This window comes from Sinohyriopsis cumingii, chromosome 1 (assembly GCF_028554795.1).
Source record: "Sinohyriopsis cumingii isolate HCF-2022 chromosome 1, ASM2855479v2, whole genome shotgun sequence".
Lineage (NCBI taxonomy): Eukaryota > Metazoa > Mollusca > Bivalvia > Unionida > Unionidae > Sinohyriopsis > Sinohyriopsis cumingii.
In genome coordinates, this window is record NC_142961.1 from 10,537,455 (window position 1) to 10,562,494 (window position 25,040).

The window sequence follows — 25,040 nt, forward strand, 5'->3', positions numbered from 1 at the left end:
CATGACCTAGAGGAAAGCACTAGCCAATTACCAAGATATTATGTGTGACGATCATGACCTAGAGAAAAGCACTAGCCAATTACCAAGAGGTTCTGTGTAATGATGATGACATAGAGAAAAGCACTAGCCAATTACCAAGAGATTCTGTGATGATGATAATGGAGACAAACTAGAGAAAGCCACAAGCCCATTACCTTAGCCACTTACCAAGAGATTCTGTGATAATGATGGTGTTGACACTAAGGAAGCCACTAACTAATTACTTAGAGATTCTGTGATGATGATAATGGAGACAAACTAGAGGAAGCCACAAGCCCATTACCTTAGCCACTCACCAAGAGATTCTGTGATAATGATGGTGTTGACACTAAGGAAGCCACTAACTAATTACTTAGAGATTCTGTGATGATGATAATGGAGACAAACTAGAGGAAGCCACAAGCCCATAACCTTAGCCACTTACCAAGAGATTTTGTGATAATGATGGTGATGACATTGAGGAAGCCACTAACCAATTACTTAGAGATTCTGTGATGATGATGATGGAGACAAACTAGAGAAAGCCACAAGCCCATTACCTTAGCCACTCACCAAGAGATTCTGTGATAATGATGGTGTTGACACTAAGGAAGCCACTAACTAATTACTTAGAGATTCTGTGATGATGATAATGGAGACAAACTAGAGGAAGCCACAAGCCCATTACCTTAGCCAATTACCATGAGATTTTGTGATAATGATGGTGATGACATTGAGGAAGCCACTAACCAATTACTTAGAGATTCTGTGATGATGATAATGGAGACAAACTAGAGGAAGCCACAAGCACATTACCTTAGCCACTCACCAAGAGATTTTGTGATAATGATGGTGTTGACACTAAGGAAGCCACTAACTAATTACTTGTGTGGTCACGAGAATGCATAAAGAACTGATATTTGGTGGAGCTCAAATTGGAAATATACAAATATTGATGATATGTAAAGTATGAACCTTTACTGAAGTTCATGTGAATTCTTACGATTGTTTCTATCCCGACTGCATTTGTATTTGGATACCATAATAAAATAAATTTGCTTGAAACTGAGCAATGAACCAAACATATGCAATCATTTTATTCTAATAATATTGTCAAATTTTAATGACTTAAGGGTTTAAATTTTCAAGACATAAAAACACCACAAGTACTGGTGACAGGCTACAAGTTTAATTTAATAATGCAAAAAGACACAATAGTAAAACAGTTCCAAACAAGAAGTTATTGTTCATGGTACCAATACTATGGTAATGTCAAATACTTGTCATTTGGTTTTGTTTGGTGTTTTATGGCCCAGAAACATGAGCATGTTACTTAATACTGAGACAATTGGACTAAAGTGTCAAACCAAATGATACACAATGGATTAGCTTATAGAAGGAGCACTCTTTTGGTCTTGGTGTGGTGCACTAACCACTGAGCCATAAAATGCTCATCATTGTCAAATGAAAATATTCACATTTTACACAAAAGGGGGGAGGGGAAATTAGAAAAATAAATTTTGTATCAATTTTGCACTTAGACATCTATATCAACCTAACTTATAAAGAATAAAATAATTCTCTGTTGTCCCAATATTTACAGTACACGAAAAATGATTTCATGTCCCAACTATTATAAAGTGTGAAGAAATTACTTTTGAAATTAATTACTGATGTCTTAACTTGTACATTATTCTGCAACTTACATTCAGTACGGTCTAGTCCTCATATGAATAGACAGAGTGATCTCCTCTTGAGAGGCTCTTTATCCAAAGAAGTTGATCTTTGGTATAAAAAAAAACTTGACTGATTTTAAAAATGTAAATTCTTATCACTCTATAAATGTGGTCACCCCTTTCATAAAGCCACATTTCCAACGCAGACGGTTTGACTTCACAAGTGAAGGTAACTATTATTAAATTTACTACCAGTAAGTTATAATTATTTTTCTATTATAAAATTTACTAAGTTATTATTTTTCTATTATAAAATTTACTAAGTTATCATTTATTTTTTGTACCAGAAAAAGTATCAGTAATATATTAAATAAAAGATCCAATGTAACTTAAATACTGATTTATCTGGAGAGTTTTGAGTTGACTATTGTAACTATTTACTCTGTAGGTTTTTTTTAAATTTTACTCTGTCTGCTTAGTTAGCTTAGATTTATGTAGAACAAAATGGTGTTGTAAAGTATTTAAACAAGGATTTTAACACATTTTCATCTGAAATCTGACCAAAAATATGTCACAAACGTTAGGCAAAATATACAGTCACAAGTCTTTTTAACTTGTCTTGATGTTTCATTTGTTTACCACCTGTCTCAATGTTCTGTTTAGTAATAAAAATATTTTTTTAAGAAGCTGGTCACAAAGGTTCTTAACAAGCAACTTAAGAAACATTTTCGTGTCAAATTAGTAAAAAATAAAAAAATTATTGGTAAGAAAAAACTTACAATTTATGTGGATAAAGTTCAACTTCCTCAACTGGGTGGGTTTCCTGGATGCACACAACGTGATTGACACAATTATGTGATTGGTGAATGTGACAAATTCGGACACAACATGTGGTATCATGTTCTCATTTCTATTCAGCATCCTAGGTCCAATACAGGTCATATATGACTGTATCATTTTTGAGATTAGACATATTCAAATTGTCACATAAACTAAATTGGTGCTAGAATTTCCAAGTACTGTTATTAGCCAGATTTGGTTCCCAAAACACTTACATGTTCATTTACCTGGTTTGGTTGTACTATGGAAATTTTTACTAAAGCCCCTGCTCTCAATTAACTTGACCTTCAACCAATAGTCCTACAGTATTTCATTTTAACAGACCATCAATCAATCCTCAACAAAATTTTCTATACAAACGTGACCTTCAACCAGTAGTCCTACAGTATTTCATTTTAACAGACCATCAATCAATCCTCAACATTTTCTTTTTAAACTGGACCTCCAACCAGTAGTCCTACAGTAATTCATTTTAACAGACCATCAATCAATCCTCAACAAAATGTTCTATACCAACTTGACAGACCATCAATCAATCCTCAACAACATTTTCTTTTTAAACTGGACCTTCAACCAGTAGTCCTACAGTATTTCATTTTAACAGACCATCAATCAATCCTCAACAAAACTTTCTTTTCAAACTGGACCTTCAACCATTAGTCCTACAGTAATTCATTTTAACAGACCATCAATCAATCCTCAACAACATTTTCTTTTTAAACTGGACCTTCAACCAGTAGTCCTACAGTATTTCATTTTAACAGACCATCAATCAATCCTCAACAAAATTTTTTTACAAACTGGACCTTCAGCCTGTAGTATTTCATTTTAACAGACCATCAATCAATCCTCAACAAAACTTTCTTTTCAAACTGGACCTTCAACCAGTAGTCCTACATTATTTCATTTTAACAGACCACCAATCAATCCTCAATAAAATTTTCTTTTCAAACTGGACCTTCAACCAGTAGTCCTACAGTAATTCATTTTAACAGACCATCAATCAATCCTCAACAAAGTTTTCTTTACGAACTGGACTTTCAACCTGTAGTATTTCATTTTAACAGACCATCAATCAATCCTCAACAAAATTTTCTTTACAAACTGGACTTTCAACCTGTAGTATTTCATTTTAACAGACCATCAATCAATCCTCAACAAAATTTTCTTTACAAACTGGACTTTCAACCTGTAGTATTTCATTTTAACAGACCATCAATCAATCCTCAACAAAATTTTCTTTACAAACTGGACTTTCAACCAGTAGTCCTACAGTAATTCATTTTAACAGACCATCAATCAATCCTCAAAATTTTCTTTACAAACTTGATCTTCAACCAGTAGTCCTACAGTATATCATTTTAACAGACCATCAATTAATCCTCAACAAAAATTTCTTTGCAAACTAATAAATCATGATATATATGAAAATTGCATTTTTCTGCAAGCTTCTTCCACATCATACTGAATCCATTTTGTTATTAATTCAACCTTGAAACTTTTATACATGAAGCAGGCAATGATTTTGCTTTGTAACTCACTGATCAAGATGAAGAAAAAAAACCTGAAATTGTTATGTGAAATTTGTTGTAATTTAAAATGAAACCTCATCTAAAATCTTTTATCATCACTGGTTATTCTGGGAACTGCTAGCGCCAAAAAAGCATGAACAATCTAGGCATTAAACCAGTATTCAGCATTCAGACACTTAAGTATTTTTGTCACAAAAAAAAAGTTTACCAAATGAATGTTGTGATAATTGAAGGTCTGCTGATCTTATCATTGGATTAATCTACAAATATGATTTGGTTTCTTGTTAACACACACACACACACACACACACACACACACACACACATACATATACACACACACGATCATTTTCTTTGCATAAAAAGGACAAGTAATTTATGCAACCATTATTATCTCCTGGCTTGCTTCCTGTTCCTGGGTACCAAGCTGCAATTCACTACACTGAACTATTCACTGATCCACCCTTAAAGTGCATAAACTTACTTGGCATTACATGGGGGGGAGTAATCTGTGCAGTCTAAAGACACTGCACGGTGGCACACTAATTATTAGTATCTTACAAACTTTGAGCTACTTATTCTTTTGCAATTTTATATTTTCAGCAGTTCAAATTATAAATCATTCATTATAATTACTGATGTTTATTTTTTGTTTTTCTTTGTTGATTGAATATTTCATGAAAGCAAATGTTCCAAATGCTACTCAAGTATCTGTATCTCCATCCACATATGATGGCACACCATTTGTCCAATACTCAAAGCAATGTTGCAAGTACCTTTTGTATCAAAGTTGGTCAAATTCTGTAAATAAATCTCCTGGAAGTAAAGTCAGGTAAATGTTTTTCTATGAACTGAAGCAGAACATTATTATTTGAATGTCTCTATTCAACCAATGCCACTTTCTGGGGTCAAATTTTATCAGTCCTTTTAAGTTGTGATTTAAAAATCATGGTTTTCTAGTAACTGCAGCTATTTTTAATAGCAGATTTGTATCATTTGTATAAACTTAAAAGAATTACATGCTAGAATGTTTTCTGTAAAATTTTGTCAAATTCTGTTCATTAGTTTTTATAAATAAGTTTTAAAAGGATTTTCCATTTTTAGTAATGACAGCTTTATTTTAATGGTGAATCGACATCATTTGGAAGAAATCTAGAAGCTCTCATTACCACAACAAATTTTGTTAAATCTGATCCATTCTGCTCAGCCGTTTTTTTAGGAGAAACTGTTTAAAGGATTGCTCATTTTTAGCAACAGCAGCCATAATTGACGGTGGCTCAATATCATTTTTGTACAACTATAATCTCAAAACCTTTTATGCTAGGATGCTTCCTGTCAAGCTTGGTCCAATTATATTGAGCAGGGTTTTAAAAAGAGGCATTTCTGGGCTGTCTATGTTTAGTAACGGTGGTCATATTTAATGGTGAATTGGTGTCATATGTATAAAATTGAAGCCATCCCTGCCAGGATGTTATCGATCAAATCTCTGCTGAGCTGATTTTAGAAATCATCTTTTCATGGTCTGATCAGATATTAATGCCAAGATATTTTCAGTCTAACTTGGACAAATTCTGTTGAGCATTTTTGAAATCTAGAAGTCATTGCATATATATATATATATATATATATATATATATATATATATATATATAAGTAATGGTGTCCACATTTAATGGTTGATTGGAATCATTGGAACAAACTGAAGGACCTTAATGTCCAGATAATTTCTGTCAAATGTGTTCAAATTGTTTTAAATTGGTTTTGAGAAGACAATGCAGCAATGGTAACATTATTTAATAGTGGAATGGAATTTTTTCAACAAATCTGAAAGACCTTAATTTCAGGATGGTTCCTGACAAATGTTGATCACGTTCTGTTGAGAGCAGTTACTGAACTGACATAAAAAGGTTTTTCTGATTTTACAAATAGTGGCCATATTTGATGGCAGACAGGTATAATCTGAACAAATTTTAAAGATTTCATACCAGGATGCTTTCTACCAAACTCTGTCATGTTTCACTTCAGTGTTTTTATAAAAAGTCATCAGTTCATGGTTGTCGTGTAATTATGATGGCATATTTTAAAAAGCCTCAGATCAAGATGTTTCCTGTCAATTTTGGTCAAATTCTGTTGAGATGTTTTTCAGAAAAAGTTGCAATTTGTTGCAGATGTGGCCATGTGAAGAAATTACATATATTTTAGCAGTCTCCAACTTTTATGCCATATATATATTTACAAACCCTCAAAATTCTAGTTCCTGTAAATATTGTGAAAGCTATAATGTGTGATGCTGTTACCAGAGGCTCAATATAGCATTTGTTCATGTCTGCTTTTGTTGTCTTCAGTTCAACACATTTACTATGTCATACCATAGAAATGGGGTCTAAGTGTTTTTCCCAAGAAAGCACTGTAACAACCTACCTGGGATGGTTTTAGTAATGAACAAATGACCCTTGGATTACAAGTTCAGTTATCTACCAACCAAGCTACTGCATCTAAGGTATGATGTGAAAATGAGATAAGGCTGAAGAAAGCCATGATTTAACAAGGAATATGATAATTCTTGAGAGGCCAAGGCCAAGAAAATACAATTGATTGTTGATGGGAAAGGCTGCAAAATATTTTTGTTTTCTGCAGTCCAGATGGTACAGTATGATGACAAAACATTACTTCATAGATAGATAACATTCTTTGTTCCTCTCACAATGATACACAAAAGTCAAGACAATCAACTTGCACTGAATCATGTAGAATATGTTGACCCGTTACCATAGAAATATAACCATACAAATAACTGATATGTCATGCTCAGATGAGCACAGAAGGACCACAGAACAAAATCAGATTTAGTGAAAAATATGTAATGTGGTGTATCACTATGGCAACAGAAATCAGGAACAGTCAACGAAAGTGTACTGTCTGGACTTGGACAATGACTCGTTATCAATGAACCTAGGATGCTGCAACATTTTTCTGATCCACATGCCGTTTGACATGCTCCATGTGTTTTACCTTGGACTAACTCCTCAAAAACATAATAGGGGAAGAAGTAAGAATTGGAGGGCTTTGAGGCAGTTTCCTTGATGAGGTCTATATTCTCACTACCAATATTAACGGATGCGTTATGGCTAGTTCGAGTCATCTCAATACACGCTGTTGGAGTATAAAAGAGAGCCTTTCACCAAATAAATAAACAAGAGATATACTGAATGTTTGCAATGTAGGCACCTGAATTTACTGTGCCTGAAATGTTGTTTTATTTTTTTCCAAGTAAACACCAATTTTCTTTTCATTCAATGAATAAATTATGCTGATGTAGGAATATAACTTTAAGACATACTGTTGGAATTTCCTACAGATCTTTTATTTTTAACCAGATACATGTATTATAAAGAAAGATATAGTTTTGTATCATATCAAAGTAAATGAAGCTATATGTTTCACGGATATTGTTACTTCATTATCTCTATCATATCCTTTTTCATCTATTGTGTGTATGCATTAACTTTTTCAGATTTCTTTTTCACACATACTGTGTTTATGCATTAACTTTGTCATCTATCTTTTTCACATGTATTGTATCCATGCATTCAGATTTTAACCTGAAACAAAATGAATGCAACTAAAATATCTTTCACCCTTCAGTAACATTTCATGCAACATTTTGTAACAAATTTATATACACATAGCTGACATAATACACAAATTAAGATCACCTAAAACAGAAATGAAACTGTATAAAGCTTGAATTATCTCATAATGGAGATGACTGTAGTACAGTTTTATCATATTAATCTCTAGGCATCAATATCATATGATAATATTTGTGAGCAACTATAGTTAATCATAGAAATAATATAAGCTAACAATAATAAACAATTAGATGATGGAAATTAAACTTTCTGTACACCATTAAGTCTTTACTCTAAAAGGTAGTCAGCTATCTGACGTTTAAATACCTGTCAGATGTCAAACTAGTTCACCATTGTTATTAGGAAAAACAAATATAATTTTTAATTCCACATGATAGATTGTGTCAATCCATCCGTTTCTGGCATAAAATTGAAGAGCCCTCTACAAATGTCTAGAAAAATTAAATACAAGACATATATGTAGAATTCCTGTGTACAATCCAGACCTTCATACAACAAATATAAAACAATAAAGAGAATGACATACTATACACCTACCCAGTGTTTACTAGTCCTCTATAAGGATATGGACTAGTAGGGTATGGACTGGTTTAGTGATGATCACGCAGTCTGGAACTAAAACTTAATGTGCAGAAAGCATTATTTTTATTTTTTGTCATATCATGACCTCTGACATTTAGACCCCATGATTGAAAGTTATAAATAAAAAAAGGCAAATTCAATTTTTTTTCTGATCCACAATGCCCCCGACCTTTGGCCTTCTGACTTTAAAATGAATGGGCCTCTTCAAACATCAAGGGCAAGCTCTCCACAAACATTGGTCAAGGTCTATGGTTTAGAAATGTACGTTTTCAGGGATGGGTGGGGTGTAAAACTAATTTGAATGATGTAATAAATGTACTTACCTGTTACTATTGTGTAGTCCACTCTTTTCCAGAAAGAAAATAACCACATCTATATAATAATAATTCCTCTTCCTATAGGGTGATTTTCGAAAAAGATCTCAACCCCTGGCATATGCACACTAGCTCTGGTTTGTTTCAGAATGTAGCTTTTTAAAATTAGGTCATCAATGCAGAACAGACGGAGGAAATCTGGCAATAACAATCTGTCAGTACTCTCCCCTCATCCCTCCAAACTACATTTGATAATCAGTAATGCTGCTCTTGTGTACCTGAATTTGTCAGTTTGGTGGATCCCCAAAAGCAAGAAGGAATACTCACCCTTACTGTTGAAGTGTAGGCTACTGTCAGATGGTGTAAGCATGGGCCACTCATCTACTATTGGCCACAGAGAAAAAATATGCCTTCACTTTGGTAAGCCAACAAGCAAAGGTAAGAGGACGAGAAGGTTGTGTGAGATTTCCAAACATGACTTTCATGACATTCCTTAGAGATGAAAGAGTTAGACAGACCCATGAGGTAGCAATGGCTTGAACTTCATGAAGGAAAGGTCCCTCTTGGTAAGGGACTGATAACTTCTGTTGATAGTTATACTACTCCACACTGAAATGGTGGATGCTGAAATATCAGCTGCTGTGCCCTTAAGACAAACAAAACGATGATTCCTACACTTTCTTTTCCCTTTAGAAGCTGCCAAAACATAAACATAAAGAACTAACAAGGCATAAAAGTCTGTCTTGATCATCACTAGCTCAGAAACAATGAAGACAGAGAATCTCAGTCAGGAGTGAAACAACTGATGGAAGATGGATTTTAAAAAAAAAAAAAAAAATTGTTGTCAAAAGGGAGAACTGACTCATAATAACTGCCAACTTCCTGGTACTATGGATAGGACATTAAGCTTGATCCTTCATCTCAAGGGTGCTACAGTCTGGCTCTCAAAAGAAGTTACACCCAAAGGTTCATAAAGGGATGAGGTGGGGTAGCTAAAAACCATAAGACACACAAGAAATTCCATCTTGGCATTAGCGAGTGGGACACCAATCTTTTTAAACAGAAATACCTGATCTGATCAGCTATTTGTGAGTTCACACCAATGGCCAGGCCTTTGAAACACTTCAGCATGTTGGATCAAGCTGCCTCAAAGCCCTTTATGGTAGACACTGAGTACCATCTCTCTTCAAAAATGAAGAGAAGAAATAGATCTCTGTGCTCAGTGAGGGACAGCCAGGATTAACACATTTCATAGTCTCACCAGTCTCCACTTGGCATCACAGGCATTGAATGTAAATTGCCTCCTGGACATAATGATGCATTTAGCAACTTAACCTGAAAAAGTGTTTGTTCTAGCAGAGAGATTGTTTGGGATGAGAATCTGTAAGCTGTTTTCAATGAGAGGGAGCCCCTATACTGGAACACAAGGTCCCTCTTATGGGGGAATGTCCTGAGCTGGTCTACCAGCAGGTCAAGATGATCAAAGAACCACAAGCTTAGAGGCCACATAGAGGCTATGACAATGAGTTAAGCAGGACAGGTCCTTTCTTTTTTGAAGTACTTGTGGAATCATCCTGAAGGGTGGAAAGACTTAAGCACACAGAAAATTCCACTACAGGCTGAAAGGATCTGATGCAAACATCTGAACATGGAATATGCAACAGATTAGTGCAGAGAACATTCCACAAGGACTGTCTTGCCCATCCTGGACAGACTGACCTCTAAATTATTCTTTCACCAGGAATATGGCGAACTTGTAGGGTAATCCCTACTTAAGTTATCCAGTCAAAGAGTGAAAGAGGTTCCAAACATCCAAGCAGACAGAGGAGGCATGTGTTCCTCTTGTCACTTGATGTGTAGTAGTCAGAAACCATCGCAAGTCTTATTTTATAGATGCACATGTAAATGGCTAAGAACACTGCTGTAATTTCCAAATTGTGGAGGGCAGACTCTTCCGAGCACCCCATGATTTCTCACGAATGAGCCCTTCCAGCTCCAGATAAATTCCCCACCAAGAAGGGGACTGGTAAGAAACTTGTTCTGATTCAACCACCAAATCATGACAATGGAATCCAGACCTAAAGAACTCTTAAGTGCTCAGAGAATCCAGTGCTTCTAGTTTGCTAGAAGGAGAAATGGGGGAAGGGGGTGCAGTGGGAATTGTCACTGAGAAACCAAGTCAGATGCAAAGTTCAAGGTCTAAATGAGATAGAAATAGATGAATTAACAACGTTATTTTGGCTTGCAGCACCTCCAAATGGGTCATAATCTTGTCTACTCTGTTCCTAGACTGGGTAAAAGACCATGCATAGTCTCTAATGCCCAACAGCAAGGCTGGACTTGTCTGAGGGACTCTAATCATTAAAATACAGGAGTATTGGGATCCCCTGAACTTAAGGAAAAGGCAATACTCCCAGACCAGGGTAAAAGTTCTGCATACGTCTGGAGATGAGGCTGAATGGCAAAGCATAAAACTGGAGGACCTCCTTATCCAATTAAATTTGGAGGTATTTCTTGTGAGGATGAAAGGTGGGGATGTGAAAATGCACATCCTGAAGGTTGATGAAGACCACCCAGTTGCTGGGTCTCATGGTGTTCCTGAATGAGTCTGTGATCTCCATCTTGAAAGGTTCCTCATCTAGAAACTTGCTTGAGGAGAAAAGGTTGATAATTAAACTTATGGTACCAGGAAAATTCAGGAGTAGAAGGCTGAAGGTTCGTCATTGAATTCCCCCTCCACTGCACCTTTCTGATGCCTGGAGTAAACCTCTGCCTTTAATTGTACAGATTCAACTACTGGAAGCTCATGGGGGACCTTACTAGAGGACAAAGATCTCAAAATCCAAGTCAGTATCCTCCTTTTATAATAGAGAAGACCAACCCATCATCTGTGACACCTTACCAAACTTATAAAAAAACTGCTAAGCCTGGCACCTACAGAAAGTGACAGAAGAGGAACACACTGCATGAGAGAAATGCCCCCCCCCCCCCCGCTTTTATACAACTCTTGCAGACATCATAAGCAAATAAAAGCTAGTCTAATAAGCTAAGAAACCTAACTGATAATCAGGCATCCCTAAATGTGGCAAAGCTGCATTATGATTGGACAGCACATATGCAGAAGGCTTAAAAATACAGGTAAGGCTTCATCGAAGTCTGGTACTACAGTCTAAATTATCTCTATCAGCTATTCTCTCTTGTGGGAGATAGCGAGTTGCTCTAAGGTGCTGTTCCTCCATCATTCGAGGGCATAATTCACTATCTGCCCCCTTATATTATCTCTTGGGAGGGACCACATGGGTCTTACATGCCTCTAAAGAGACTTTCCCAATCCAATGTTGCAAACCTGAGGGACTTAGTGATGGGAAAATGCAGAAAATTCTGAGAGGAAGTGCAAGGCACTTTCACACTCCCTTTGCAAGTATTTTCAAACATTATCTGAAAAAGGACAACAATATATCCTTTAACATTTTGTATAAGGAAGGCGGGGGGGGGGGGGGGGGGGGGCTTTTGTCGTCCCCACACTCTGCCTAGGAATTGCTGCAAGAAATAATTCTGAAAAAAGGAATAACAATAAAAACTTCTATGTAAGTAACAGGTAGGACAATCTTTCCTGCTCTCAGTTGTCACCACTATTAAATGAATTAAAACATGTTTCCATAAGAAGGAAAAAAAAACCACATCTCTATGTTTCTATTAAAATAATTAAAACATCCTTTACTAAATGAACTAAAACATGATTCTAATGAAAAAGTATACACATCTCTATTAAATGAATTAAAACACATTTTATTAAAAAAATTAAAACATTATTAAATGCATAAAATAATTTCTATTAAAAGAATTAAAACATGTCTCTATTAAATTAATTAAGACATGTCTATTGAAAGAATTAAAACATGTCTCTTTTAAATGAATTAAAATACATCTTCTATTAAATGAATTAAAACAATCACAAACTAATGTTTGACTTATAATCAAGTCAGCAATGTTTATGCTTTTTCCTTTTTTGATCTAATGATGCCTGCAACACTTATTCACAGTGTTCAAGAAAAAAATTAGCCAAAAAACCAGACTGGTTAGATGCTAATAATAAAGCGATAATACTATGGAATACATTCCTAAACTGACTTTTAAAGATGAAGGGTGCTAAATCACTAAACACACATAAATGGAAGGTTGACTAGTCTACAATCTCACTTCAAGTAATAAAATAAGCAAAAGTCATATTAATGGAATAGGTATTTTGTTGATTCATTACTATATTAAAACAATAAAACAATACAAGTCTGCAGACAAAATCATCAATTATAAGGATAACTAAATACTTATGCTAGCCAGAGAAAGGAATAAAATAATTCTCTGACACAATTGTTGTTATGTTGACAATCTTGTGGGGGAGTAACCTAAATGCAAGATTATGAAATTGTATTAAACAAATGTCCAAAAAATCCAGCAAGAATAAAACTTGAATTATGGTCTTATGTCACTTTTTTAGGCTTGAATAAACAGTAACACAAGAAAGAGTGAAAACAACAAGCTTTTAAAAATACAATAATTTCCCTGAAAAAATTCCGTAAAAATGAAAAAAATATGAACTTATGGGTTTATAGAATCAAATCCAAAATCCCAAAATAATCCAACAATAATCCGAGAATAAAATTTTAGCAGTCCTAATAACAAAATGTTCAAATCCCGACAAAGAATCCAAGATGGAAGAGGATGATGTATGCTACAATCTGTAGTGTTGAAGTCTACAGTCCCTTGTAGAAATAAGAATTATCACTCCGGTTTCCGATAGCTGAATAAATTTTTATAAAAATCTGTCCTTGTTCCACAATATTACATGAGCACACGTATTTTCCAGAAAAATAACAGAATTAATCCTTTTGAATCCAAGTAATTTGAAATAACTCCAAACCAAGTAATCTGAAATAAGTCCAAACAGCACAACATACAACAAGCAGTTTAATGGCCCAACTTCTATTGAGATTAATTCTCCAAAACATGGGTTATATGGGCTTTCTAAAATGTAAACAAGGGTCACATGATCATCTTCTAGAAGTTTATAGAAGCAAATACTTGTTACAGACCACGTTTACCCAGTGTGACCCTGACAAAAACCAATAATTTTTACTCCATGAAATAAAAAATAAAACAAATTGTTTATATCTTAAAGACAAGATCCCATCATGACCTTGGAAACAACCAATAATTTTAAAATAACACAGAACTTGTTTACGAAGGTTGCTACAAATTCTGAAACAATATCATGTAATGAAAAAAATTAAAAAAATTAAAACTGACAAACAATTAAATTGAAATAAATGTATATAAAATCAGATATAATTAAATCATATATAAATAACAATGGGTAATTTCACATAGTAATAATGATACAAACAATGAAAATGCTCAATTTTCAATTAATGACCCAAAGTGAAAGAAATTTTATCTTTGTAATGATAGCTGTGGCCAGAAAAATAATGAGGATGAGTGTGCATTGGCTAGGGTCATGGTTAAGACTTGAGATCTTTCCTGAAAGTCAGCCTATGAGAGATCAATTCTCATTTTATGGTCATCTTATCCATCCAGAAAACAGTGCAACACACAACAGCAAAAAGCTATGCATTACTGATATAAAGTTTAATATAAAAACCATTTTTCTTCTGACAATCAGGGATTTTCAACCCCACAAGTCACACACAAATTTTGGTGACAGAAAAACGTCGATAACGGGATCTTCCATTTAAAAAACATTTTCATGTTTCAGTAATAGTCTGACCTCTGACCCTAAAGTTAATGTTTCTCCCATTCCCCAAGTGCAACCCAATGATGAAGTTTAGTGCCAGTCTCTGATGTAGAAGTTAAGTTATTATGCGGAAATCATTTGCTTCTGTCAGTCACAGTGACTTGATCTCAGGCATTTCAACTCCTAAGTCAACAGACTTCTTTTATCCAAGTGCAAGCAATTAATAAAGTTTGTTCCCGGTATGTTATGTGAGTCCAATGTCATTGTGTAGAACCCATTTTTCTTCTCACCTTGCCTTTTAATCTTTTAGGCATTAAATCAATAGGCTCTTTCTTTACCCCAAGTGTAAGCCACCCACAAAGATCTGGTCCAATTATCTGATGTAGAAGTAATGTTTTTGTACAGAAACCATTTTTCCTTTATCAGTCAGTGAACTTGATTTGACCTTTTGACCCCCAAAACAGGGTTCTTTCTTACTTAACATGCAAGCTATTCAAAATATTTTACAAGTGTTAATGGTGGAGAACTCAAGTTACTGTGCTGAAACCATTTTTCTTTTTTCAGTCAGTGACCTTGATTCTTCCTCTGCTGCAAGTCAATACACTCCACATAATCTGGTAACAGCAGATGGTGGACATCTTGAGTGATTATGTGGAAATTATTTTCTTTCTTCCATTCAGTAACCTTGACCTCTGACCTTGACATTTACAGGGAAAAGTGCTAGGATCAGCAAGGATTAAACAGGGATGTTAGCCAACTGAAAACATTCTTTTTGGCCTCAGACAATGTGGATGAATTCTTGGACTTTGAAGCAAATGACCTTACGTAGTGATATGTATTGGATACTGTGAATTTAAAAAGAAAATGAGGACTTAACTTCAGGTTGTACATATTTAATACAATTTCTTTCTGAACAGGTACCCAATCATTAGGACTAACAGGTATCCAGTAGAAGTTTTCTAATATTCTGACAGCTCTAGACACATTAAATCAACAAAATTGAGCAATTTTCACAAACACATTGCATGATAGTCAATATTATCATATTTTCAACCAAGCATAAAAAATAAGTGCATATACACTTCACTAATTAAATTAAAAAAGCATGTGTGCTTATTATCCCAAAATTTAAAGTACTGCAATAATAAAACTACTAACAGTATATAAACTACAATAAAACGTTTTAAAGTCTAAAAATGTTCTGCTGGCCAAGTCTAGAATTTCAAGAAATCAAAGACTTTTTTCAATGCTGAGATGAAAACATCTCTCATATTCTCTCGTTATAACATTATTTTCATGAAGGTACCATGGTTATCTATACTGGCTGTAAGGTCAGAACTATTATCATTTTGAACCAACTAGATATCCAAAGAAGCTTTTGGGTGAAATCCCCCAAACTGATACGAAAGTCCAATTATAAAGAGGAGTGATAAAAAGTGTTTCAAAATAGTTTTGGATGAAAGATTTACATCATTTTCATTTAGAACCTGCTATACACCATATATTGAGCTGAAAATCCTATGTAAATATGACTTTCCATTTAATAGAAGTAGTTATAACAAAAAATTTCAAGGCAAATGCCATTTTGGATGTTGGTGTGGCATCATTTTCATTTAGAAGTCTTTAGGTGAAAATTCCATGCTGGCTCGACCATATATCCAGAAAGAGCAACATTAACAAGATTTTCAAGATGGTCATCATGAGGGTAATACTGGAGGTCAGATCAGCACCGTTTTTATTTTAAGACAAATCAGACAGCAAAAGTAGTCTTTTAGTGAAAACCCCACAATGATATAACTATCAGGAAGAATATTGACAATATTTTTAAGATGGTCACTGTGGTGGACTTACTGGGTGTGAACAGCACCATTTTCATTTAGGACCAAATAGTCTTACTGGGTGTGAACAACACTATTTTCATTTAGGGCCAAATAGTCTTACTGGGTGTGAAGAGCACCATTTTCATTTAGGCCCAAATAGTCTTACTGAGTGTGAACAACACCATTTTCATTTAGGGCCAAATAGTCTTACTGGGTGTGAACAGCACCATTTTCATTTAGGGCCAAATAGTCTTACTGGGTATGAACAGCACAATTTTCATTTAGGACCAAATAGTCTTACTGGGTGTGAACAACACCATTTTCATTTAGGGCCAAATAGTCTTACTGGGTATGAACAGCACAATTTTCATTTAGGACCAAATAGTCTTACTGGGTGTGAACAACACTATTTTCATTTAGGGCCAAATAGTCTTACTGGGTGTGAACAGCACCATTTTCATTTAGGACCAAATAGTCTTACTGGGTGTGAACAACACTATTTTCATTTAGGACCAAATAATCTTACTGGGTGTGAACAGCACTATTTTCATTTAGGGCCAAATAGTCTTACTGGGTGTGAACAACACTATTTTCATTTAGGGCCAAATAGTCTTACTGGGTGTGAACAGCACTATTTTCATTTAGGGCCAAACAGTCTATGGGATGAATTTGCATGTCATGTTTCTTGGTAATACTAAAGTATTTCAGAAGTACAGGGATGGAGGGATGGATGGAAAACAGGTCAACCCCTATTCTATTCTAGTCTATGATCAGTAAAACAGTAGTTCCAAAAGTTGCAGTTATATCATGTAATTTCAAAGTAACCAAATTTCTAATACAATATGATGAAACTACAAAGGTTGTGATCATAAAATATATCTAAATTTTTTGTAAAGTGGAGTAACTTACCTTTTGCCTTGGACTGGGACTTGCTCTTTCTAGGTCGTTGCCCTTTGTGGTCCGATTTCTTGTCAAGCTTAGTTGTGTAGTCAAAATCAAACAGACCTGAAAGTTTCCAGAAATTCTAAAGTTATCATGGAAATGTTTAATACATTTGTGATTTACACATTACTGATCCACATATAGCAGGGGTGCACAAACCCCAGGCCAGATGTGGCCCGCAAACATGTTCTGTCCGGCCCTCAGGGCAAATTAAAACAGAAATCTGGACTGTGAACAGTAATTAAAGAAAATAGTGTTTGTGGACTTAAAGTGATCTTAGAAAATGCAATTTGGCCCTTGGCCAAAAAAGGTTGTGCACCCTTTACATACAGGATAGATTACTGTGATGCAGGAAATGTACAACTGCAGAATAATTTTCATTCAAGCAGTATACTATTTTTAAGCACCAACTCTTCTGCAAAGTTCCAGAAAACACCTGACCTCTGACCTCCAAGCTACTTAGTGTGATAAAAAAATTAATACCCATGGCTTGAAAAAGTTTCAGTTAGCTACTGGGTAAGTGACTTGGAACTTTTACTCGTCCTGCATCAATCTCAGTCATCCTATGCTCTACATGCCACTTCCAACTTAAAGAAGTGACTAGTTTTTCCTTGGTCTCCAATTATAAGAAGGAGCAGAGAAGTGGAGTTTTCAAGTTCTTATACTTCAAGCATCAGATTTAGAGAGAATTAAATCAAGTTCATTTGGGGTGGAACAACTGCTTTATTTTAGCTCATGAAGACTCCCTGCACATTCTGGAAAACCTTAAGTAATGCTGTCATGTTCCTGGACACTGAAGGTTGTTCAAGTTAGTTTCTGATGTGGGAAAGGGGTACCTTTTATCATTTTTGATTTTGCCCTGAATGGGACTGATGCTTTACTTGCCAAAAGAATTTCCAGGAATCCATGATAAGTCTGTTTCTTCTCTCCTGACATTTTTCTAAGTGCTGATATTTACTTTAAACTCTAACAGACTAAATATGGTAAGAAAAATATTTTATGACAAGTTTTAGTTAATATATTCACATGGTTCATGTAAGTACAGTACAAATTCTTTGTCATGTCCTTTGACCATGAGCCTGATGTCATGGGTAGAACATTACTGAGGTAGAACCTGATATCATGGGTAGAACATTACTGAGGTAGAACCTGATGTCATGGGTAGAACATTACTGAGGTAGAACCTGATGTCATGGGTAGAACATTACTCAGGTAGAACCTGATGTCATGGGTAGAACATTACTCAGGTAGAACCTGATGTCATGGGTAGAACATTACTCAGGTAGAACCTCGCATCATGAAGTTATCAACAGCGTCTGGGCACATTTTAAGAACATCTTGAATGTTACCACTTTACTAACCTCTATGTCTCCCCAAAACTATTAATTATTGATTGAATCCAGCTTATCACATGGATATATCAAGAAGGCTTTTGACAGAGTAGGGTATGTAGCCTTGTAGGCAACCATGAGACTGTACAGAATCAATGCCAACCTCATCACAGTAATACAGCACCTCTATGACAAGGCCACCAGTGCAGTACACTTCAACAGCAGCATAGGGGACTGGTTCAGAACGACAGTTGGAGTCAGACAAGGCTGTCTGCTTTCTCCCACACTTTTTAACATCTTTCTGGAGAGAATCATGGTTGACATGCTTAAAACGCATGAAGGGACAGTCAACATTGGAGGCAGAACAGTCACCAGCTTACGTTTTGCCAACAACATTGATGGACTAGCAGGAAATGAGCAAGAATTAGCTAGCTTAGTAGAGAGCCTTGACAAAACCTCTGCAGCCAACAGCATGGAAATCAGTGCAGAGAAGATGAAAATGATGACCAACAATACCATGGGCATCAGCACTGACATCAGGGTTAATGGTACAAAGCTAGAAACAGTACACAGCTTCAAGTATTTGAGGACAACTGTAACAGATTAAGGATCGAAGCCTGAAGTACTCTGCAGGATTGGACAGACAACAGCGGCGCTGACAAAACTGAAGCCCATCTGGAACAACAAGAACATCACACTCAGTTCAAAGGTCAGACTGATGCACTCACTGGTGATCTCCACATTTCTCTACACCTGTGAATCATTGACCATAACAGATGACTTAGAGAAAAGGATACAGGCCACAGAGATGAGATGTTTCCGAAAGATCCTCTGTGTCACATACAAAGACTGTGTCATCAATGAAGAAAGACGGTAAAGGATAAGACAAGACATTGGGCCCCACAACGATCTCCTGATCACAGTGAGAAAAAAACTTAAACTGCAGTGGTATGGGCATGTCTCATGATCATCAGGATTTGCCAAGGCAATCCTACAGGCACTGTACAAAGAAGAAGAAAGAGAGGCAGGCAAAGAAAGAGGTGGGAAGATAACATTCAAGAGCGGAAAGGCTTGACATTGAGCAATTCAATGAGAAAGATGGAAAATCGAGAGGAATGGATGAAGCTGGTTGTTCGGTCTTATGTGGTGCCCCAACAGTCTACCAGACTAAGGGACTGATGATGATGATGATGATGATGATATCTTAAAAGGTTCAGTGATCTTCTACCCATGACATCAGGTTTTACCTCAGTAATGTTCTACCCATGACATCAGGTTTTACCTCAGTAATGTTCTACCCATGACATCAGGTTTTACCTCAGTAATGTTCTACCCATGACATCAGGTTTTACCTCAGTAATGTTCTACCCATGACATCAGGTTTTACCTCAGTAATGTTCTACCCATGACATCAGGTTTTACCTCAGTAATGTTCTACCCATGACATCAGGTTTTACCTCAGTAATGTTCTACCCATGACATCAGGTTGTTGTTTTTTTTAAATGACACTCTGACCATTTGTTCTTGTGAAGTTTTTTGTTTTTAACAGCAACTTTACTATATTACTGGCTACATCATGTCAAGGAAATTGGAGCAAAGTGCCTGTCCCAAGGATACACCAAGGCAGCCAACCTGGGCAGGTCAGATGGAGTAGATGTTACAAGATCTGTTAAATTCTAGGAACTATATTGGCATAGTTTTCATTTGGGACTAACTACCTACAGAGAAAAGTGTTGTAGCAAAAACATCATGCTGATATCACCATCCCTTCAAAAAGATTAGAATAACAAAGATTTTCAAGACAACCACCATAGCCACCATGACTGACAAGCACTATTTTAATCTGGACCAGTATGATATCATAAGAAGTCTATTAGTGAAAACCACTTGTCGATACAACCATCTCCCCTAGGAAAGGCTACAGGAGTAAACCCAGACAAAAAATACAGAGTGGTGCCCCTAAGGCAGCTGTGTGTCAACTACATCCATCTGAATTGGTGCCAAATGTCATGCTCAACATTCCTTTGGACCCCACCAGCAAAGATAAGAGGGGGATCCTGATGTCTGGGCAGCCCAAGATCTCCATACTCCACGCCTAGGCTTGTGCCCTGGAGAGGTCATTCTGGTCTTGCTACTGAGTGAGGAAACAGCATGGAAGCTGGCAGTCTATGGGTTATAAGTCCCACCTGCTTGCCATAGGGAAGGGTTGCCATGGGTCAGCATTGATGGTGGGAGGAATCATCATGTCCCACTGGTTGACTACCGCCCACTTCAAGCCGAGCAGCCCCCGGTCAGAAAGGTGTTGACCTGCCAACATCTGCCTGCTCCAGTGGGTGTCTGGAGCTCAGTGTGTTGCTCAGCATGACAAGAAGACAGAAATTCCACACCAGACAAAAGAAACAAGAAACCAACAAAGATAACCTCCATCTCTTTGATTCATAAGCTGGAATGTGTGCACCATGTGCACAGGCATCTCTGATGACCTCAGGGAGGTGGACAACACAAAGAAGATGGCCATCATCGATAGAGAATTCACCAGACTAAATATCAGCATAGCTGCCCTCCAGGAATCCAGGCTCGCCTTTAGCAGCTCCATCAGAAAGGAAAACTAAACCTTCTTCTGGAAGGGTTGAGAACCTGAGGAGCCCCACCAGCCATCAAAAACACCCTCATGGCCTCAGCTGAGCCTCACTCAGGGGGTACTGAGTATCTCTTGTCCATCCACCTCACCACTGCTGCGGGTCCTGTCAACATCCTCAGTGTCTATGCCCCCACCCACACGTCTTCAGAAGACACAAAGGATCAGTTCTATGGGCAGCTGAAAGAACAGATCAAAGGATGCCCCAAAGACGAACCACTATTCCTCCTTGGCAACTTTAATGCCAGTAGGTGCAGAAAATGAGTCATGGCCTAGCTGCCTCGGACATCATGGTACTGGAAAGACCAATGAAAAATATCAGAGATTGCTGGAGCTGCACACCTACCATGACCTGTGCATCACAAACACCTTCTTCAAGTGTAAATCACAACACAAAGTGTCAATGAAACACCCCAGGTCTCATCGCTGGCACCAGCTCGACTTTGTCATTACTTGGCACTCTGCCCTTAACAGTGTCCTCTCCACCAGAACCTACCACAGTGCAGACTGCAACTCTGACCACAACCTCGTGAGCAGCAGGGTGCACCTACAGCCACACACACTACACTGCTCAAAACCAAAAGGATGCCCTCGCATCAACACTGCAGAGATGTCAGTCCCTTCCAAGGTGGAGGTGTATATGTCCGCTTTGGACCAGGCTCTCCATGACCTGCCAGAGCACAATGCCACAGCCAAGTGGAACACCATGAAAGGTGCCATCTACAGCACAGCCATGTCCACATTTGGCAAGAAGGATCAGTCCAGCTAGGACTGGTTAATTGCACACCTTTCAAGGATGGAACCAATAATCAAGGACAAATGAAAAGCCTTCACAGCTTACAAAAAATGCCTAATGAATGAATGCTTGCTGCCCTCAGAAGTGCCCAAACAACATGGAACACATCACTAGACAGTGCGCGAACAAGTACTGGCAGCAACTATGTGAAGGAATCCAGTGCAGTGCCAAGTCTGGAAACATCCAAGGTATGTACAGTGGCATCCAGAATCTTTAGGCCCTACAGTGAAAGGGATCACCCTCCTGAAATCCCTGACGGGAGAGAAAATCACAGATCATGAGAAACAGATGGCCAGATGGGTGGAGCACTACTCAGAGCTATACTCCTGAAAAAGGTCAGTCACTGATGCAACCCTTAGCAGTATAAACAAACTTCCCAGCATGGAAGAGCTTGACAAAGTGCCCACCTTAGAGGAGCTCCATAAAGCAATCGACTCCCTCTCAAACGACAAAGCACCAGGTAGTGACAGCATCCCGCTCAAAGCCATCAAACGTAAGAAACCAACATTGCTTCAGCCACTGCACAAGTTACTCTGCCTCTGCTGGGAAGAATAAGCAGTCCCCCAAGACATGCCTGATGCCAGGATTGTGACCCTTTACAAAAACAAGGGCGACCGCAGTGACTGTAATAATTACAGAGGGATCTCACTCCTGAGCATCGTTGGCAAAGTGTACACCCACATCATACTCAACTGGCTGCAGCTGCTGGTGGACCATATGTACCAGGAATCCCAGTGCGGCTTCAGACAGACATGGTCTTCTCCCAATGACAATTCCAAGAGAAAAGCAGAGAGCAAGGTCAGCCACTCTACATAATGTTCATCGACTTCAATAAGGCCTTCGACTTGGTCAGCAGAAAGGGCCTATTTGAACTTCTCAGTAAGACCGGTTGCCCCCCAAAACTCAGTAGCATGATAATCTCTTTCCATGCTGATATGAAGGGAACAGTCCTCTATGATGGATCATCCTCAGACTACTTCCCAATCAACAGCGGCGTGAAGCAGGGGTGCATGCTGGTGCCAACCCTTTTCGGGATCTTCTTTCCCTTGCTCCTGTCCTTCGCCTTTGACTCATCCACTAATGGTGTATATCTGCACACCAGGTCTGATGGGAGGCTGTTCAACCTGGCACAACTGCTCTAAGACCAAAGTGAGAGGTCAGTGCTCAACAGGAAGATGCTTTTGCAGATGACGCAGCTCTTGTGACCCACAACGAGGATGCCCTCCAGAGACTGGGAAACCATTTTGTTGATGCCTGCATGCAGTTTGGGCTCACCATCAGCATGGAAAAGACAAACATCAGCATGTAAGATACCACCACTGCCCCTTCCATCAAAATTGATGGTGTTACCCTGAAAGCAGTCAACAACTTTACTTACCTGGGGTCAACCATCAGCAACACTCTCTTGCTTGATGTGGAGCTGGACAGAAGGCTTTGAAATTGCCTTTCAAAGCCTTCTGTCCAGCTCCACATCAAGCAAGCAAGTGTTGCTGATGGTTGACCCCAGGTAAGTAAAGTTGTTGACTAACGAAGAGGGTGTGGTAAAATAATGTGCTGACAGAGCGCACCAAGATCCAAGTCTACCAGAACTGCATTTTCAGCACCCTTCTATATGGAAGTGAGACCTGGAGCACCTACATGAGGCTAAAATGCATCCTGAAAATCAGCTGGCAAGACCACAACGAGATCATGCAGCATGTAAGTATCCCCATCATGTACTCCCTGCTGAACAAATGCTGTCTTCAATGACTGGGACATGTCCGATGCATGGGGGATGGGAGGCTGCCAAAGGGCACCAGAAGAATTGGCCACCCCAAACTCTGTTTCAAGGATGTGTGCAAGAGGGACATGCAGGTATGTGACATTTCATCTGACAGCTGGGAAGTGCTGGCTGAGGACCAAGGCACCTGGAAACAGATGGTTAGCAAGGTCATAGCAGTCGCAGATATGAGGAGGGCTGGTGGCAGAGAAACGTGAGAGAAAGAAGAGCATCGCAGCAACCCCAGTAACTCAGACTTCCCAGTAATGAGTACGTCTGCACCAACTGAAACAGGGACTGTCACTCGCGCATAGGCCTGCACAGCCACAGCAGACAATGCCAAAACCCCAGAGACAGACAACACTCCAAGGGTGCTATTTGCATGGTCTCTTGAGACTGAGCCAACAATGATGATGATCCAACCATCTGTTCAGTAGAAAGAGATTCAAATTTTCAACATGCCAGCCATACTGGAGATTTAATTGGCACTATTTTCATGTCAACAAAGGTCTTATATGAGAGGTTCCATTTATTGCTTCATGTTCTACACTGCTGATAAAAGCGAGTTCATAGAAATCATGAATCACCATACAAGCGTAGTTGTCGGAAAATGTATGTCAGAAATGGAACAGGGCCAAAAAAAATTGAAGCATTTTTGCTACTTCACAAGTTGTATTTAAACAGGTGCAGAAGAATTTGGACTTAAAAGTCTGAGAAGCCAAAACCTAGACTTACAATAGAATTTAACTTTGAATCCTAAGATATAAAACATGCAGTTGACAGACAACAGGCTGTCCATAAGATCTTTTGGTCTTGTTTTTTTTTTCTGATGACTCCTTACAAACTGCACAGACCCAGATCTGCTGGCACATTATACGATGGCAGATATGGGTCAGTGTAGTTTAAGTTGGACTTGTATTATAAGCAAGTATAAACGGTACATTTCCTTCTGGAATGTCATTAAATACATTCAATGTACCTTTCTCCTGTCTTTTGTTATCTAGCAACATGTTGAACATGGCTGAAAGGTCATCACATTTGCTCTCTTGGACTGAAGATTCTAGCAGCTCCTTTTTCATGCTCAGCATCCTAGACAGTTCCTCCATGGCCTACAACACAGAAGGCAGTCAGTGTGTATAACGAGTTTTGCATATGCAGTATCTCGACTGTTTAAGATGGGAGATCTAGGGTAATACTACAAAATCCTTGTCATTAAAGGCAAACAAAAACCTGAATGTAGCAAAACTGTTGGCTATCTGTATTACATTTTCCTAAGATTCTAAGATGCTTTGTGAATGGTCCATTAACTTAACAAGTTCTGTGTAACATCTGGGAAAAATTGGTGAAGTTTTAAAACAAAAGCAATAAAAGCTTGCTTTTTATGTCT

The 25,040-nt window shown here is 37.7% G+C and overlaps 1 protein-coding gene across 1 annotated transcript in view; it reads right to left on the reverse strand.

Moving 5' to 3' along the window:
• The window catches only part of LOC149806408 (uncharacterized), a 764,942-nt gene that overhangs the window by 63,160 nt on the left and 676,742 nt on the right, over positions 1-25,040 (reverse strand). Inside the window, exons 9-10 of the mRNA XM_089970933.1 lie at positions 24,633-24,762; positions 17,097-17,192 (exon numbers count right to left, since the gene is read on the reverse strand). Of these exons, the coding sequence (XP_089827059.1) occupies positions 17,097-17,192; positions 24,633-24,762 (226 nt within the window). The remainder of the gene's footprint in view (positions 1-17,096; positions 17,193-24,632; positions 24,763-25,040) is intronic.